General features: G+C 41.4%; 1 protein-coding gene across 2 annotated transcripts in view; it reads left to right on the forward strand.

Moving 5' to 3' along the window:
• The window catches only part of LOC137273701 (nonsense-mediated mRNA decay factor SMG7-like), a 523786-nt gene that overhangs the window by 42625 nt on the left and 460664 nt on the right, over positions 1-20497 (forward strand). For both annotated transcript variants that reach the window (XM_067806500.1, XM_067806501.1), the window contains exons 3-5: positions 6632-6749; positions 8983-9043; positions 19682-19753. In XM_067806500.1, coding sequence (XP_067662601.1) covers positions 6632-6749; positions 8983-9043; positions 19682-19753 — 251 coding nt within the window. The remainder of the gene's footprint in view (positions 1-6631; positions 6750-8982; positions 9044-19681; positions 19754-20497) is intronic.

Raw genomic sequence — 20497 nt, forward strand, 5'->3', positions numbered from 1 at the left:
CATCCAGATGCCTTGTCTCAGCCGGAAGTCCAGAGGTTCCTGCGCTCCCTCCTGACGCCCAGTGCTGCTGCGATGCCAGCGTCTATCCCGACACCAGCGCCTATGCCTACACCAGCGCCTATACTTATGCCAGCGCCTATGCCTATGCCAGCGCTTGTGCTTATGCCAGTGCCTATGCCTACGTCAGCGCCTATGCCTATGCCAGCGCTTGTGCTTACGCCAGTGCCTATGCCTACGTCAGCGCCTATCCCGACACCAGCACCTATGTCTACACCAGCGCCTGTGCTTACGCCAGCACCTATGCCAGCGCCTATACCTACGCCAGCGCCTGTGCTTACACCAGTCCCCTATGCCTACGGCAGCGTCTATGCCTACGTCAGCGCCTATCCCGACACCAGCACCTATGCCGTCGCCGGACCCTGTGCCTGCGCCTTACCGTATACCCAGGGTGTTACATACGTTGTCCAGGGAAGAGGTTTTGAACGACAGTTGGATGAATCGCGCGCTTGGAGGCAGAGCGCTCTCGGTGCAGATCGCACTCCAGGTTCCCTGGGAGTCGGCTATCCTGTACCCTCCACAGTAGTCTTTGTTGGTGCTCTCGGTCAAGCTCACGGTCCCCACGACGCCCTTTGAATGAGGACTCTCGCTTTACTACCAGGTGAAGACGTTGCTTGCGCGCCCAGTCCATATCACCTTGACGCTCTTCTAGAACTCGCGGTCGCCGGAACCACCTTGAATCCCGTCCAAGGAATCTGCTGCTCGTGCATCGACTTCGTCTTCTACACTGTGGTGTGATTCGAATTTGCGAATCCTGGGAGGACCTTGAGGAACAGGTTTTTTGCCCAGACTTCGACAAGGAGGCAGGAGGCGACTGCGATGGCACTTAACTACCCTTATCAGTCGTCTTCGAGTGGATTGCTGACAGGTTACCGGACTGCCCTTCGCCTTCGGCTGAATCCAGCAATTCATTTATCGCCGGAGCTTCTCATCCCGCCTCATCCTATGGTGGCGGACGTCGTGGCTGTATTAGATGTGGACTTTGAGAAATTGTCATCTAATCCGAATTTCAAAGCATGTAAGTCTAGGAAGTCAGATTACAAGATACACAGCCTGGTTTTTGCGGACAGCGTGGCTGTCCTGGATGAATCTCTGAAGCGGTTATTGGGCTCCTCGCAGCTCTCTTACAGAGTGCAGGATTCTAAGCGGGTGGCCATTGAGAATGAACTCAAGTGGATGCTTAAGCTGTTGTCTGCACTGGCGTCAGCTACCTCGGCGGCGGCGATGGACTTGTCTGAAGACAACGCCTCGAGGATCGATCACCTTACCAGGTATTCCTACGCCAGTAGGCGGGAGACTGGGTGTCCTTTGGAGGGACTGGTCGCATCCTTGAAGATCCTTACGTTACACTATGTCAGTGATAATGTCTACTCGATTTGCTCACGTCACCTTAGGATATGATCATATGTAGACGTCTACTATTACGTCTATGACAGCGGTTTCTGGATCATGATTTCAAGACAGGTTTACAACACAAGCTACTGATGATCCATACAAACAACTCAATAGTAGCCTTCTAGGTAAACAAGGGTCAAGGTGGCCTCGACCTCTACTACACTTGTCGTTTCTACCCTTCGACGTGGTCTGATCCTCCAAATAAAAGTATCTCACATACCAGGAGCCTGCATCTTCATGGCAGATGCCTTATCTCGCTCAATACGTCTATCACCAACAGAGAATATGTTGTGCCGAGAGACGTTTCAAATAATCGGCTTCCAGAGTGGGACCAATTGTTGTACCATCCTCACAATCAGACACTGCACCTGGATCCGCCGTGGTTTCATCTTTGCGCCTGGACCATCTGTGAAAGTCTTGAGGGCCAAGGGGTACGCATCTCAAGTGGCGAAGTTAATCGCCCGGGAGCACACGATTTCCACTCAGTCACTTTATTTGCCTGCAGGCGTTGGCAATCGACGCGATCTCCCTGTCATGGGAACGTCTGGACGCTTACACGTTTCCACCACCAGCCCTTCTCTCAGAAGTGGTCGCCAAGGTCAAGCAGACTCAGAACATGCGACTGCTTTTGGTCGCTCCTTGGTGGCCAGCCAGGCCATTGTTCCCCGACCTACGTTGTCTCGCCAGCGGAGAGTCTTACCAGGTCCCAGATTAGTTACGTCTGCTTCGACATCCACACAGTCGGCAGCTTCATCCGGACCCTCTCAGATTTCATCTTCACGTTTGGGTTATTTGCAGAAGGCATTAAGAGTTAAGGGCTACTCGTGTGCAGCAAGCGTCCTAGCTTGTGCGTATCGAGTGTCCGCTAGCTCCTTATATGATGACAAGTGGCGCTCATTTGAGAGTTTTTGTGCTGAAAGTTCGCAAGATCCTATGACAGCTTCTCCACAGTTTTTAGCAAACTTCCTCCTGTTCCTGCATAACTGCAAGCATCTTAGAGGCAGTACCTTGGGGACTTATCTGTCGGCTTTGAACTCCTGCTTGACGATTTAAGCGGGATTTCCAAGGTACCAGAGCTTATTGCACTACTCAAGACCTTCAAATTGGAGGACCAGAAAGTTAAGCTTCGTCCTCCAGCTTGGGACCTCAACATCGTCCTACAACATCTTAGAGGGCCTCCGTATGAGCCTTTAGAGGAAGCCTCCTTCATGTATTTGTCTAAAAAAGACGCAGGTTCGCTTTGAGCAGTCGAGGCATGGACGAGCCCACTCGGGTCTCCTGTGGGATTTTGTGGCCAAGAATCAGCTCCCTGGACAGCCAGACAGGCTGTTCTCCATTCCTCCGTTATCTTCAGTCTTGGGATAACATGACTTGGAGGAGGAGCTGCTGTGTCTCGTTAGAGCCCTCAAATGTTACATCCGGAATTTGGTTTCTAAGAGACGTCCCCGTAAAAGATTGGTCATCCCGCTTTCGACTACCTGCAAAGGGGAGGTGAACAGGAACACAGTCACCTTATGGCTTCGATCCACGATCCTGGTGGCTTTTGATGCCAAGCATCTACCTCATCGGGTGGCGAACAACCCACACGAGATCAGAGCATTGACATCTACCATGGCCCTCCATAGAAATTGCACAGTGCCACAAACTATGGAAGGCTGCTTTTGGAAGTCGTCTACTGCCTTCGCTTCCCACCACCTGAGGGACTTGGCAGTTGAGGACATGGAGGGACTACAGTCTTTCAGTCCGTTGGTGGTTGCCCAGCAACTTACCCGGCCATCCGCCCATTAGGTAATAACACTGTTACTTACAGTTGGTCTTAAGATTAACCTCACCCTCAGGGTGCGTCGTTTTTTCTTTGGAGTTCCCTTGGGTTACTCTTTGTCCTGCTTCCAGGTTTGCCCTGTGACTGTTGGCATGGGTCTCCCAGGTTCTCCTAATACATGTGCACTGGTTGCTGAGGGATGGCCCTCCGGAGTCCACACCACCATCCATCTACCGAAGCCATATGCATAAGACCTATGGCAGGGTAAGTTAAAAATTTATTAAAATCTAAATATTTTAGATATTTAAATACTTACCTTACCATAAGGCGTTGACTCCCTCCCAACGCTGGATGCTCCACCCCACTCTGGACTCTTCAGACCTTCCTGTTGCCAGTAAAAGTGATTTTTGGATTGTTTGCAAATCAATGACTGTCTGATATCTTCTAGCGAAGCTTGAGGTAATATGCATAAGACCTATGGTAAGGTAAGTCTTTAAATATCTAAAATATTTAGATTTTAATAATTTTATATTTATAATGTTACCTGAAATTATTTCTATTTTCAAAATGATCAATTATGAGAACATATTTGCAGAGTCAAATTCGTTTAATTTTATTGGAAACACGCCTAAAAGTTGCTGTATTAATAAAATATCTTTAATCGTATTTACAGTAATATTCATTTATAATGAACTCAAAGCGACTGTTGTTTTCAGTTCATTGTAAGCAAAGTTCGTTCTAAGCGATTCGGGAATGTTCGTGACTATTTGGAAATGACCAAGAATCGTCACCATGTCACTGGTTTCAGACAAGATCATGTTCACACAGAAAATAAAATAAGACAAAACCAACGAACATATAATTGTCATGGATCATTCATTTCATCATCGATCATGTATTTTATAATGCATCTTTAACAAAATCAGTAATTGTAGTTTGAACACGAGCAGACATTTGAATAGATTCAAGAGCTTGCATACAATCATTAATATTATCAAAGACAGACAAGGGAACATTTGGTCTTGACAAGAAAAAGTCTCTTACATGTTTTAAACATGTTGCTGCCTCCGCTGTCGTCTTCACTTCCAACTCTGGTGGTCACAATGTTTTTATCTGCATTCAAGAAATGTTCGAGCGTCACCTCTGCCAGTACATTAGCAATGTCAGTCACTTCTCCCCACATTCCATGCAAGTTTGCAAGGGGTATGTAATCTTCATCCAATTCAGAATCATCCATGTCATTTTCATCCGGTAACTTGAACCCTACCTTTAGAAAGCTGTTGACAATGCATTGAGAGATCATGTGACACCAGGCTCGGTAAATGTTAGTGATTGTAGACAGCAATGTCACTTCTTATTTCTCCTTCTTGTTGTAGGCACTAATCAGATCTGTCATCATCTGTTTTCTATAGTTACTTTTAAGTGATGCAATAATCCCTTGAATTCTTGATGTGGTATTTGGTGGTAAATAGGCCACTGTCACATTCTTTAAATTAGGAACACGTGGATGGGCGGGGCTGTTGTCAATCAACAGTAAAACAACAGAAACTTAGTGTTTATGCCTTTAATACAGTGATGATTACAAATCAACATGCACTTTCATGAAAGAAAACAATGTCCTTCAATATGTATGGAATAATTTGCAAATATTTTGTGGCAGAATCTCACACGTACATCAGGTTATTCCTGTTCAAGCGATGCACTGTCTTCAAATTATGCCTAGTGTCTACATTCCACTTTGCAGCAATACTTCACGATATCAAATTACTTCCCCTCAATCATACCGCTATACTAAATAGGTAGAAACAAAGTAATAACATTCACACCTTGTGTACGGAACACAACCCTTTACACTTAAAAGAACCCATGAATCCATTGGTAGATGACCAGATGGTGGCCATATGAAGATAATGGTAACACCTTCTTGCATCTACAGCTATGTGCAGTAGACTTGGACAAAGTACTGTGACTGTGTGTCCCATACCCAGAGGACCTTGTAAGGATGGGAAAACCCCATTAACTTGGTGCGCCTAGTAGGCAGCAAGAGTTGTATGATCCCGTGGGAGTTGAGATTGAAAATATGATGTGCAGATGTGGTGGACATCAAGTATAAAAATTCGAAATTTCTCAGTTCAGTATTGTGTATGGCCACCCCGCGCATTCACCACTGCCAAATACCGTCTCCTTATCGACTGCCTGATGCTTGTGAACAGGTGGTTGGGGATTCTGCGCCATTGCTCTTGCAAGGCAGGACCAAGTTCCTGCAAATTCTGAGGTTTGTTCCTAAGACCATGAAGCCTTCTCCCAAGTGCATCCCACACATGCTCTATTGGATTAAGGTTAGGGGACCTCGATGGCCAGTCCATGACATTGATTTCAGCGTTTTGAAGGAAACTTCATGTCAACATCATGGTATGCAGTCGAGCATTATCATGCTGGAACTGTAGACCTGGGCTATGATCCGCCATGACTTCATGGGTGAGCACCTGGTCGTGGTAAGCAGCAGCTGTGAGGTTTCCACGGATGACCAGAAGTCGGGAACGGTTGTTCCCACAGCAAGCACCCCACACCATGCAACTTCTTGTACACAATATTGGGCATACCGTTCACCACGTCTCCAGACTCTATGCCTAACATCCGCAAATCTGAGGGTAAACCTGGATTCATCGCTAAAAGACGACTCGATTCCAGTCTTTCTGGGTCCATAGGAGTTGATGTTGGGCATACAGCAGACGCTGACGCTGATGAAACAGCGTCAATATTGGCCCACGATATGGACGTCAAGAATGGAGATTGGCAGTCCTCAACTGATTTCAAATGGTCTTTGAGGACAGTCGACCTCTAAACATCTCAGCCCTGGTTTGTGTAGCTGACAGAAATTTGTCATGTAGGTAACGTAGGACAATTTGATGGTCTTCTGCTTGTAACGTCACACATGGTCTACCCAACCATGGGCGATCAGAAGTGGTGCCAGTTTGTTATAGACAACCTCATCCCATTGCTCTTGCGACATCAATAACTGTTCTTCCCGCTTGCAACATGCCAACGACATGTTCACATTGCATATTTGACAGTCGTGGCATTTCAAGTACCGTTAGAACTGTGGTTTAAAAGTGTGTTTTTTTCAGTTCTTGAGGCCAATGCAAACACATGCAAATAAAGAAAACTTGGATGCGAAGATCGTGTGATTGACTGCACATGCAAAACCTGATTTGGCACTAACGTCATTTGCACGACAAATGGATGGGTTTGAGTGGGTTTTGCTAACGTTTTTCTAGAGCCAAAAGATAGACATCCCATTTCGGATACATAGATGTGTCATTAGAGAAAAATTATTCATTATTTTTAAAAATTACATTTTGTGAAGTTTCTTCTTTGACTCAGTATAATTTTTGCATGATTTTTTTTTTTGGTCAGAATCAGGGAAGACAATTTCTGAGTTGTGGGTGAGTCGACAACGTCTGGAGGACCTGTACAAGAAGCTGCTCTTGTTGGACCTTGAGTACGCTTTGGACAAAAAGGTGGAACAGGATCTGTAAGTCATTGGCTATTTCTTTCTGACAGACTTTGTAAGATTCTTTTGTTATCTCATGTCTTTAAAAATCATTTAATGTTTCTTCACCAAACTTGGCATGTAGATAGACCTGATGGTGAGCTGGTGCCTTTTGCCAGTTGTGAATTTCTGAATACAGTATTTTGTGCAACTTGGATGTTTTCTGAAATTAGTGGTAGTACTCTTTTCCAGAGCAGATTTTAACTGTGCAATGTTTCTTTACCAGATTTGGCACATAGATACCTTTTGGTAGTTTTGAATTTCTGAAGAAGATAATCTTTGCATTCAGATGACAACAAATTTGACTTCAATTGAAATTGGTGGTAGTACTTTCAGGGCTCCAGATATGGCCCGTATCAGTGTATGTACGATACCGTAGGAAATACTGGTAGTTTAGAAAATGTAGGAGACACTCACTACAGCAAAGGTGTACAATTTTAGATTCATTTACAGATGTATTTATTTCTAACATATCAAACAGTGTCCTATCTTTGATTTTTTGTGATAGCGACGCATTTAGTTCTCAATTGTCATGTTTTAGGAATCCTGGTTGCTAAGGAAACCACGTACCTCAGAGAATCATCTCAGTTAAATTTGATTGGTCAAAATTCTGCATGTGTATGTAAATACAGTGCACTGTGTCCAACTTGGAGTCTGTCTTTCTCTGATTGCTGTATGTACCAAACTGAACTTTCGGTTGCTACATAATCCTTCATTGTTGTGATATTGAATAAGCCTGGTATCTTGGAATCTCATCATTTTGAATTTCAGACCAAAGTGTTGGCCTGAACAGGTAGATACATGTAAAAAACATAGCTTTATTATCTGGACTAAGCAGGAAGTCTGCTTGGCCAATAAACCTTGAATAAACAACACATTGATTGGTGTGGGTATTTTATGTTATTCAATGAATAGGATGTCTGCTTGGCCAATAAACCTTGAATAAACAACCTGTGTGTTTTGTCAAGCAGCGAAGTCTTTTTTACCTTTGAAGTGATTAACACAAATTTGCAAACAATAATTGAGGATAATTCTAGCCTTTAGGTATCAATATAGGAATTTTCTGTGTAACTCTGACTGTTGTCTAATTCAAACCTTTTAGTCTGACACAGTGCACTGTATGACTGAACAGACAGAGATTACATGTTTCTTTCAAAAACAAGACTGTGCCTCAACGATCTGTAAATGGTCAAGTAATCAAATTGCTGTCCGAATAATGAACAAACTGCTTACCAGTTTTACTTGTTTGTCTCTTTGTATTCGTGCTCCTTTAAATTCCATTATTTAATCTAACTGTACTCATATTTTTCCAGTACTCCTATATTGAATAAGTAAGGAGTATGTACTCTTGATATTGAAAAATTATTTGGAGCCATGGCTCCTTCCCAGAGCGGAACTTTAAAACCTTTCAATAGTCTAATGACATAAATCAAGAGTATGACTCAAATTCCAGTCCAAAGAAGCAGTCATACAGTTGGTTTACATATGTTTGTTTTTGTTTGATCAATGTGGAGAACAGTGTAACATTTGACAGCCATAACTGTTACCATTGCGGGGGATATTAATAACTTTGTCTTCTTTTTTTCATAAAGTTCATATACGTAATTAATTGTGTTACAGTTTGTGAAAGAAATTCTTTGATTTTTATGTTGAATAGTTTTGAGTACTTACTGTTATTTAATAACACAATCTTCAGATGGTTAGTTCACATTGAGGAAAAAATTATACAAGATATTGATATTTCAGCTTCTTATTTATAAATTCTATGATGATGTTCATCACTGAGCACTTACAAATCTGCAGACGAAAACTAATAACATTTGCGAAGATGTAGCAAATTTTGGGAACAAGCTATAGTGGCACAGCCTGCTGATCCCTTCAAGTTGTTATTTCACATGACTTCTGGGTCTCGATTGTCTGTTATTTGCAGACCCATCATTACTTGTTTATGCAGCAGTTCTAGTTTGTGCTTTCATGAGATGTATGTATCTACGACACAGATCACATAGTCACACTCAATATTGTGACAGTTTGGGCTGGAAACATGTTTGAGAGAACAAGAATGTTGCAAGTATATGCATATTGAGATTGTTTTTGCTCATTTCTGAAAGTACAAAAATGCCTTAATCTGCATGATCTGTTAATGCTGCTCTTATAATCACGTTGTGGAATATGTATGCAAAACACATGTATATTAGTGAATTTCTCTCATCAGGTGGAACCATGCCTTTAAGAACCAGATCAATATATTGCAAATACAAGCCAAGGACAAACAGGTGAGTGCTGACTGATATTCATACATTTTGTTAAGGTGTTAAATCATAATACCAATAGTTATACTCTGCGTTCTCTTGATATCTATCAGATATCATATGGCAAAAATGATTTTCATGTTTTGAGGAAGAAACTAGGTTGGTACCAGGGTGACTTCTTCCTAGCAGCTATCTATCACCTCGTCAGCTACAATTATGTGTCAGTATTGTACCAATGCACAATATCTGCCCACACATTGGGTTGTCTTTATTTCTATGTAAAGCTCAAGAAAATATGCATTCACTATTTTATGTAAATGTATCACTCTACCAAGAAATGACATTAAAGCCATGTAAAGATATGAACTAGTAATTTGAGGTATTTCAAGGGATCATCTATGTATTTCTCAGTTTCCAAACATTTTGTAGAAGACCTGACTGTAGAAACAGAACAGTTAATGAAAGAAACTGCAGTAAAATATTGTAACTCTTCAGAAGTGACTCAGAGGACTTGACAGTGAACATGATAAAGTATCACAACTGCCTCTTTTTTAGCCACATGGCATCTGGAGATCTAGAGAATAATTAGTTTAACTGACATGCAAATATCAACATATTGTGTTGTGAGGATAAGTGGTAGGTGGTTAGCATTTTGTCTAGCCAATTATGGTATTTCATGTATTCAAGGTTTTTTCTTACATGTAAAATCAGATTTTGAGAAATAGGCAATAAAAAGATTATACAAAACTGTTATGATATTAAAATTTTGACAAGTTATTGTACTGCACCATCAGTCTGTCCTGTCTGTCAGCTAAACCAGCAATTTGACATTTTTTGTAATACCAACACTTCTTCAGCTGACACAAATATACGGCAAGAATTTTCTATCAAGATAGGAAAAACAAACATATGGTTGTAGAAAAATGTCTTAAATACACCTGGAATGAAGAAAATAATGATTTATTTTTATGATAATTCCACGAGATATTTCATGATAGCTATCATTGCCTTATGATAGTAACAGATGGAAATGTTAAAAAATCCGTAAATTAAGTCATCAATCTATTTCTAACAGCATGAAAGGCTTCAATCTACAAGTCTGTGGTCACTAGGTTGGAATGAGTTGTTACAGCATTTGTTTATAGGTTAGCTCACAGATCACATATACTCTATGGGGCGCATATACATAAATCACTCATTGGCATCATTATAAATGAAAGCCCGTCATTAAATCTAGTCATTTCGATATTTAATTACCTTTAAATCAACCTGTTTGTAAACCGTGCATAATTCTCTGCCGCAAATGAAATTTCAACCGTGAACGTTTTCATCGTGAAGTGTAATGATACAGATAACATACACTAACGCATATGTGTGGCAGGGTAAGGGGTGGTGCTTAATGATGACCAATGCCTGTTGGTGTGTGAATATTCCTAGTTCTGCAAATATTATGCAATACAGCACATGCAATGATGACCGAAATAGAAAACCAGTTTTGTATCGTTATATATCATCTGAATTTTTTTACTTACCTCTTATCATCATTATATGCATACTTGCCTTACTCTTTGAACGCAGTCTGCTGAAGTCAAGATCGAAAGCTTGCTAACATAACACTTGTCAAGGTGGTTTGATTGAAGACGTCTGGTCTATGCAGTCTCACGTGGCCAAGTGGAAAAGCCATTCCTTTCTAACTTGTGTATCGAGGCAGACGTTGGAATGAAGATCTCTATACTGCATCATCTTTTTTGACTGCGGGCGTATATTTTGCCTTGTGGTCATGATTTCTTTGACCTGTGAAGGTCTGGGGTAGAATAGGAATTCAGCAACCCATCCTTGCCATAAAAGGTGAATCTGTCGTAAGAGGCGACTAACAAGATTGGGTGGTCAGGCTCATTGACTTGGTCATCAGTTCCCAACTGCGCAGGCCAATGCTCATGTTGTTGATCACTGGATTGTCTAGTTCAGGCTTAATTATTTGCAGACCGTTGCCATGGAGCTGGAATATTGCGGTGTAAAACTAAACTAACTCACTCGATCACTCATTATTTGTTTGCTACCTGGTATGTTTTTATGTTTGCTAACTTTGGTGCTGATTTTTTTCGTTCTTGTTTCGTTTGCTAGTTTTTCTATTCTTGCAGTTCTTGAGTGAAGTCTGTGAATTTTGGTTATTGCCAGGTATCTTGGACTGTGGGTCCTTGTATATCATTTCCGTTTCTTCCACCCTCTTACAGTGGTGGAGGGAGTCTACACGTTTTTTACCAGAATTTACCAGAAAGTTGCTTCATCAGCCCTTTTCTGCATTTAACGATGCCTTTAGGGGAATCTACAAGGAACATTCTTCGTTTACAATCACAGAAATAGCTCTCAAGTCTTTTTGGGCCATCTGTAAGTCAAATCAGGTGCCCAAGGCCAACTCCTACATTGGTAAGCATTCCTGTGTCTGTCGGGCTGGCAGAATTAGGCAAACTAAGGGACAACCTACCACTGGTGACTCATGTTGGAGGGGTAAGCCCGCTGATGTCACCAAGCCACAGTATAAATGCCGGTGAGACATTGGACATCCACGACTGGGACCTCCCGACTCCAGATCCACCCCACACCTGTAGGAAGGAGACTAGAGATCTTCTGGTCCAAATGGACATTCCTGGAAGATCCCTTTGTTGTCAACATACTGAAACTAGGGTACCAACTTCCCTTAAGCAGGCAACCGCCTCTGACCACATTGGCTCTGTCAAGAGTTTATTCCAAAACAGAACATCAACAAATAGTGGAATATGTTCAGCTTCTGAATGTACAGGACCCCACCACCAATCTGTAGTTTCATCGATCTTTACCTAGTGGATCCTCCTCACTTTCGCATGGTTTCATTGGACCATCTTTGGTCCAAGATATTGCCAGTCTCGGTCTCAGATCTTACCAGTAGACTGGCTTATTAGCCTAGATGCCTTTCTGCATGTCCTAATTTTCAGGCCTCATAGGAAGTGCCTTGGTTTTTATTTCAACGGCCAGGATTTCCAATGGTGGGTATTTCTGTTTGGAATATCTTCAGCCCCTTAGCTGTTCACACACATCACGGCTCCGATTACTCGCTTCCTTCATCTGCAGGGTATAGAATTCCGTCCGTACATAGATGATTGCCTTATGAATCACTGGGATTGTCAAAGGCTTGTCAATTAGAAGGAGTTCACTCTCCGGTTGTTCAACTAGGTTGGTTGATCAATTGGGATAAGTCACACCTGGTGCCTTCTCAGAGACTCACCTTCATAGGTTTGTTCCTTACTGAAAACCTTCAAGCATGAGGACCAGGAGGTGAAATTTTGTCAACCGGCTTGGGACCTCAACATTGTTTTGCAACACTTACAAGGTCAGGCATCTTTTGACCTGTTATCCCAGAAGACAGTCTTTCTTTCAGCCTTGGCCACAGCTGCACGAGTTAGTGAAATTCACACCCTAGACATCATGAGAATCCACTTTGAGCAGCCTCGCCATGGTGCTGTCCATTTGGGACTCGCATGGGACTTTGTGGCAAAGAATCAGTTAACAGGGCAACCAGATTGGAGATTCACCATCCCACCACTCTACTTCTTCTTGTCTTTGCTTTGCTTGCAGACTCCCAAGCAATCACTGTTCTATCCAGTCTGTTTTCGAAGAGTAAGGCAAATATGCATATGATGATGATAAGAGGTAAGTATATAAACATCTAAAATACTCAGATTTTTCCAAATTTCCTTCTCATAAAATTTTCAAATCTTAAATTTACAATTACTGATGTTTTTGATTCTTATTACATTTTCAGATAAGAACATATATATCTTTGAAATAAAACATAACATGTTCTTGTTTGAAAAAACAAACTGTGTTGCCGCAAACAGAGCCATGGTCATTACTTATATATCATTTTAAAATGATACTTTGAATAATAGCCAATAAAAGAAAAGTATGTACAGTGCACTCTGTCCAACTTGGATTGATGTATATACCGGACTGAAATTACAGTCCGGATGTAATCATTCTTTATGGGAAATTTATGTGTAACTCGGACTGCTGTCTAATTCAGACTTTTTAGTTGGTTCCAAGCCAGTCTGTATTAGAGTGCACTGTAATTACTTTACATGCTCTCTCAGGTGAATGTCTCATTTCCCCATGGAGGACACCAAACCTTTTCAGCTAACCAAATCCTCTTTCCTTATGTGATCGGGAACGAGATATGTTGAAAACTTATGACAGCATCCTATTGTCTTGGCTGAAGATTTTTTTTCTTTCAGTTGTTTATATTATATATGTTATGTTATATAAAATCTCAGAGATATGCACCTTGTGACCTGTACAGTATACTTTCTTCAGAGGAAAGGAAAACAGAATTTCAGAATTTATTAAGTGAAAGTTAAAGTTGGAGTTAACATATTTGGCAGGAATGGACATTGTATGAACTCTAAGGGGCATTTATGTCCTCGGGGCCACCTTTGGATTCTGCCAGAGCTTCAACTGGTTCAGTGGGTGTGTTGTTGGATGTTGTGCATGTCCATTTTGTAGGGATAGTCGACACAACATCTTGTTGCATATAAGTCCTTACGGCCTCGCTTTGGTGTCCTCTAAGCAATGAATATACTTTTAAACAGTTTTTTGAGGTTTAAGTTTCTGTAAAGGGTTTTTTAAATTCTAAGCATGTAAAATGACTGTTAAATTGTTTTATCCTCCACAAGTTGTTAGGAATAAATTATTTCACTATGCTGTCGTACAGCCAGAGTTTATGGCTGACAGTATCTCCAAAGAGAAAAAGTCCATTGCAATTGACACATATACTTACCTGCATAAAACAACAGTGTGATCATGAGGACCAATATTTGGTATCAATTTGTTGCAAAAGGATCACATGGTCTTCTATAATATACTACCGACAAGAAATAAGGGAACTAATGAAATAATAGCGAATTTGACACTGCTTTAAATATCCACTAAATCAATTTTAGGTGTCAAGTTCAATATCTGGTGTGTCCACCATGTTGGGCAACACATTCACGGCACCTTGATGGCATGCTGTTAATCAATTTCCGGATGGTTGCCCGTGGTATTGCCCGCCATTCCTCTTGGAGAGCTGCACCAAGCTGGGCCAGGTTGGCGGGTCCTGGGTCCCTGGCGTACACCCTTCGACCAAGAACGTCCCTCAGATGTTCAATTGGGGACAGGTCTGGGGACTTAAAGGGCCAGTCCAATGTCTGGATACCTTCTTGTCGGAGATAAGCGGAGACAATTCGGGCCCGATGTGGTCTGGCATTATCATCTTGGAATACAAAATTTCGGCCGATAACTCTAGCCAATGGAGCCACGACAGGACGCAATATTTGGTCAACGTATCGCTGACCAGTCATGGCTCCGTTAATGATGACCAAATCTGATCGTCTGTCATGTGTAATCCCACCCCACACCATGACACACCTATACCTCCATATCGATCATGGTCAAGAATTGCTGCTCTGGCATATCGCTCCCCCGCTCCAACGCCAACAACGTTTTCTGCCATCTGTGAATCGTAGGCAAAACCTTGACTCATCAGAGAACATGGTGTAACACCAGTGACGCATAGCCCGTCCCTGATGCTGCCTAGCCCATGCCAATCTTTGGCGCTTATGGTGAGCTGAAAGGGTGACACCCTTAAAAGGCCGTCTTGCTTTCAGACGAGCTTGATAGAGTCGGTTTTTAACGGTTGAGGTTGAAATGCATCTTCCAGTGAGTGTGCGGAATTCTCTATTGATGGCAGGGGCCGATTTAAACCTATCGCGTAGAGCAATTAACGTAATGAGACGATCCTGTCGTGGTGTCGTTGATTTTGGTCTACCACGCCCAGGTCTCGTTGCAACCCCACCCGTTTGATGGTACTTATCCCACAGGCGTGAAATTACACTTTTTGATTTACCCATCTGCCGGGCAACTTCACATAATGATGTCCCCCCCTCTATCATCTCCACAATTCTCCATTTTGTTGCTTCACCGAGATACTGCCTCGGAGGCATTTCTGTCAGTAAGTGTCAATCTCTATTGCATTAGTGATTGCGACTTCTCCATTACATTTACAGTGGTTAACTTCTGTATGCACGTGTAGCACGTGCTGGGCATGCATTATGCGAAATTCCATTGTCACTGGATGTTGCGTTTGGGAGATTCGCCACGATAACGGACCCTGTCACAGTCAAAGTCATCTACATTCAATTTCTTGGTTCCCTTATTTTCTGTCGGTAGAATAGTTACAAATGTTAGTATCTAACCTGTTACATTGCAAATGAGATGCTCTTCCAGGCCCTACTGAGTGTGTAGTAGAATACTTTTTGTCCCCCGCCACAATGTGGAACAGGGGACTATGTGTTCAGTGGCATTTGTATGTCCGTCCATCTGTGCGTATGCATGTGTGTGTGTACATGTGTCCTGATTTTTGTTAATGCAATATCTCATGAACTATTACATTTTGGGATTATGCAGACACTAGTCACTTTTGGTGATTTTGACCTTATTTTCAAGATCATGTTCTTTTGGGACATTTTTTGGCATTTGACACTTGATGCAGTTGGGAGGTTATAACCTCTACCTGGGAGGTTTACCTGTTTATGAAACTGAGGATACAGATTTCCAGGCACGCCTTAGTGAAAGATATCTGATTTTACTTCTTGCGTCATGGACATGGCCCGAGCAACTATTATTTATATCACAGAATACATACTTGATCATCACACAAAGCTTGCATTGCAATTGAGTAGGCGGCTTTTCTGTTCAAGTATTTGCAGTGTGTGTCTTCGTGATTCTAGTTTGATATATGTATGCCATCCATGGAACCAGAACAGTTTGGAAAATTCCTAGTATTACAAGATCTAGCTCCTCACCCTTGGGTAATATAATGTAGGTCTCCATTAACTGATCCACTAGGATCGGGAATACTTGCTGTTAGAATCATATACTGTTCATCTGCCCACATCAAACAGGTTAGCCTCAGAATGGTATTTTCAGGTAGAGGCGAGTCAATACAAAGTTGTTGCAAGCTTTTCTCAGGTGAAATTGAGGACCCCCTCATCCTTTTCCTCATGCGAACACATAGCTATTTTGCTTTTGTATGTGTATATAATTATACAGTCGAACCCTGTTCACTCAGACCCCACATATCTGGAAACCCCGCCTCCCAGATGATTTTTATGTGAAACGAAACTTATGTTCATTAAAGATTTAAAAAAAAAGAATATGTAATTGACAAAATAGAGATTTTTTGTCATCGATTTTTGTTTTTCATCTAACTTACAATCTGAAGCTCTACACACAACATGATTACGTCCGAGACAACCTGACAAATGGCAACCTGTGTTCCACCTTCCATGTATTATCGATACACTTATATGTTATGATGATTCACTGTTATTACTATTGACTGTTGATTTATTGATATACGTACAGGCAATTTTTTCGCTTTCACATAATTATCACGGTTTGCTTGTTTGATACACGTAACCAGACGTCTCGCTATCCGGACGATTTTTGAGTGAAACCAAAACATCTGGATAAACAGGGTTCAACTGTACATTAGTGTGCAAATTTACACAATTGTGTAATTTCACTCTAAAATATCCATGTCAAATGTTGAACTGATGTTGATAATGACATTCGTACATGAATCCAATTTCATGGGAAACAATTTGTAGAGAGCTGATTCAGATCTGTCATAGTGATAATGGATGTAGATCAATTGTCAGCCACATCTGAAAGTGTCCATTATACATGTACATACATGCTACATGACCCCATCTGAAGGTGTTCGTTATACATTTACACATATGCTATATGACCCCATCTGAAGGTATCCATGATACAGTTACATATATTCTATATGACCCCCATCTGAAGGTGTCCATTTTACAGTAAGATACATGCTACATGACTCCATCTGAAGGTGTCCATTGTACAGCAAGATACATGCGACATGACTCCATCTGAAGGTGTCCATTGTACAGTAAGATACATGCTACATGACTCCATCTGAAGGTGTCCATTGTACAGTAACATATTGGATACATGGCCCCATCTGAAGATGTCCATTGTACAGTAACATACAGGCTACCTGACTCCATCTGAAGGTGTCCATTGTACAGTAACATACAGGCTACCAGACTCCATCTGAAGGTGTCCATTGTACAGTAACATACAGGCTACCTGACTCCATCTGAAGGTGTCCATTGTACAGTAACATATAGGCTACCTGACTCCATCTGAAGGTGTCCATTGTACAGTAACATACAGGCTACCTGACTCCATCTGAAGGTGTCCATTGTACAGTAACATATAGGCTACCTGACTCCATCTGAAGGTGTCCATTGTACAGTAACATACAGGCTACCTGACTCCATCTGAAGGTGTCCATTGTACAGTAACATACAGGCTACCAGACTCCATCTGAAGGTGTCCATTGTACAGTAACATACAGGCTACCTGACTCCATCTGAAGGTGTCCATTGTACAGTAACATATAGGCTACCTGACTCCATCTGAAGGTGTCCATTGTACAGTAACATATAGGCTACCTGACTCCATCTGAAGGTGTCCATTGTACAGTAACATACAGGCTACATGACTCCATCTGAAGGTGTCCATTGTACAGTAACATATAGGCTACCTGACTCCATCTGAAGGTGTCCATTGTACAGTAACATACAGGCTACCTGACTCCATCTGAAGGTGTCCATTGTACAGTAACATATAGGCTACCTGACTCCATCTGAAGGTGTCCATTGTACAGTAACATATAGGCTACATGACTCCATCTGAAGGTGTCCATTGTACAGTAACATATAGGCTACCTGACTCCATCTGAAGGTGTCCATTGTACAGTAACATATAGGCTACCTGACTCCATCTGAAGGTGTCCATTGTACAGTAAGATATAGGCTACCTGACTCCATCTGAAGGTGTCCATTGTACAGTAACATACAGGCTACATGACTCCATCTGAAGGTGTCCATTGTACAGTAACATATAGGCTACCTGACTCCATCTGAAGGTGTCCATTGTACAGTAACATACAGGCTACCTGACTCCATCTGAAGGTGTCCATTGTACAGTAACATATAGGCTACCTGACTCCATCTGAAGGTTTCCATTGTACAGTAACATACAGGCTACCTGACTCCATCTGAAGGTGTCCATTGTACAGTAACATATAGGCTACCTGACTCCATCTGAAGGTGTCCATTGTACAGTAACATACAGGCTACCTGACTCCATCTGAAGGTGTCCATTGTACAGTAACATATAGGCTACTTGATCCATATGAAGGTCTCCATTTTCTAGATTTTGAGGGTTTGCATCTGCTACATAAATGAGGAGGAGTGTATGATCCAACATCATGAATGTAAAACACACATTTGACTATCATTTGCAAGTTGTACAAATGTTTTGTGTCCATGTACTGTGCAGAACAACATTGATGGAACAACCCACAAATGATGGGGTCAACTGAATACAGCTGACAGTTATTACCTTTCTTTACATGTGCTCTGCGCATGCTATCTGTGTTCTGCAGTTGCGCTGCCTGCAGTACCCATCTTGTGAGGAACCCATGGTTGATACTGACAAACAATCTCATTCTTTCACACAGGGATCCTTTGTAGCCTAGTGGATAAAGCTGCCAAGCTAGAGAGTGAAATGTTGCGGGTTCGAAAGCAGTTATCACCTCTATATATTGGAAGTTTTCAATAATGTAATATTTTATGATCAGTGATAGCAAGATTGAGTTGTATCAGTCATGAATATTGGTCATTTCAAAACCTCATATCAGGTTAAATAATGACCATTTCAAAACCTAGGTTATGAAATGGTTGAAATTGAACTTGATGTGAGGTTTTGAAATGTGTACTGCCAAACCAAGGTTTAGAAATGATCAGTGAATAGTCACTGCAGAGTTCTACCTGATTTTGGAAGGAACCTACTTCACTACAGGCAAAACTGGAGACAGGTTGATAACAGTTATGTATATGCAGTTATGTATATACCCCATCTGAAGGTGTCCTTTGTACAGTTACATGCATGCTGTATGAGTACAATTAAGAATTGTACTTTTTCTATAGGCATGTCATGTCATTTCATTGTACCAGGACTACCCTGTTTTGGGTCCTCAGGTCCTCAGGATTCAGGAGTTGAAAACCACAATGACACCAAACACAAGATTTTATAAACAAAATATATTTATTTCAAGCTCCAAAAATAAAATCAACAATCAATAGAAACAATATTTCCTCCAAAGGTCTGAATAAAAAAAGTAAATATCTAAACCAGAGTCAAAAATAGTATGACCTTTTATATCCCTTATCTTTAATTCTGATTCAGTAAAGACCATGCTTGGAAAATGAATGAATGCCTGGACTGATCCCTCTGCTCATGAGAAGCCCATGCAGCAGCCCATCCCATTACATGACACTGTGGAAGAAGCATGCCTGATGGATCTTATACCCCTCAAGAACTAAATGGACCAGCCCACTCAAGTCCCAACAAGCCAACTTTCTACTGAAAAGTTAACCCTACCATTACATCATCTTTGACAGCCAACGTTAACTGTCAGTATCAGTATTGTGGTCCAAATGTCCAAACCTGCACATATACAAACACTACAAACAATGTTTTCTCTTGCAGAATGTGAAGCGTGGAGAAAATCAGGCCAGCTTGAATCTGTTCTTAGAGACTGCCAGTGGATTCTACTTGCAGGTACGCCAACTCTATATTTCAATTGTTTAACTCATTAAGGCCGAGAGACACGTATGTGCAGCAAATTAATTAGCTTCTCACAGCAAGAGCTGCAGTAACAAAAAGCATGTCTTATTCAGCGAGAGCTGCACATGGTCGTCACCAGAAAGCACTTCTCATTCAGCGAGAGACTCACATGTGCGTTTTACATTTTAAATTCGTACTGTGCCTATTATTTCAATCAATTTAGCAGTACTGATCAAAGATTAGCTTTTTTTATGAGATAGGTTGCTCTCTGTGTTAATCAGAAGAAGTTTTCAAGTGTTTTGATAACAATTGGTAGCAATGTCATGGGCTTATACATATAAATGAACACAAGTCTCCGAGAAAGGGGGTTATGAGACGTTGTTACAAGAGGTAAGTGTTTGTTAGTCGTCATTGGGAGTGAATACTAAAATACTATTTTTGCACATTGATTAAATTAACGATGACAAGGTTACAAAACCTTCTTCTAAATTAAATCGTTCATCCATTCATTGTAATAGTTTATACAATGAATTGTAGACATAAATAGCAATACTATATTACACCCATGTTCGTATAGATTTGAAATAAACTAATTTAGACCTAGCTCAATTGCGACTATTCATTTTTCATAATTCTAAAGTTGATAATGTTACGTAATCAAATATGAAATGATAACTCTTGCATTGACTCATAATATATATATTACACATCAGTCATACAAAGGTAACTGAAGCGTTT

The sequence above is a fragment of the Haliotis asinina genome, chromosome 2 (genome assembly GCF_037392515.1).
Source record: "Haliotis asinina isolate JCU_RB_2024 chromosome 2, JCU_Hal_asi_v2, whole genome shotgun sequence".
In the NCBI taxonomy this organism is placed as follows: Eukaryota; Metazoa; Mollusca; class Gastropoda; order Lepetellida; family Haliotidae; genus Haliotis; species Haliotis asinina.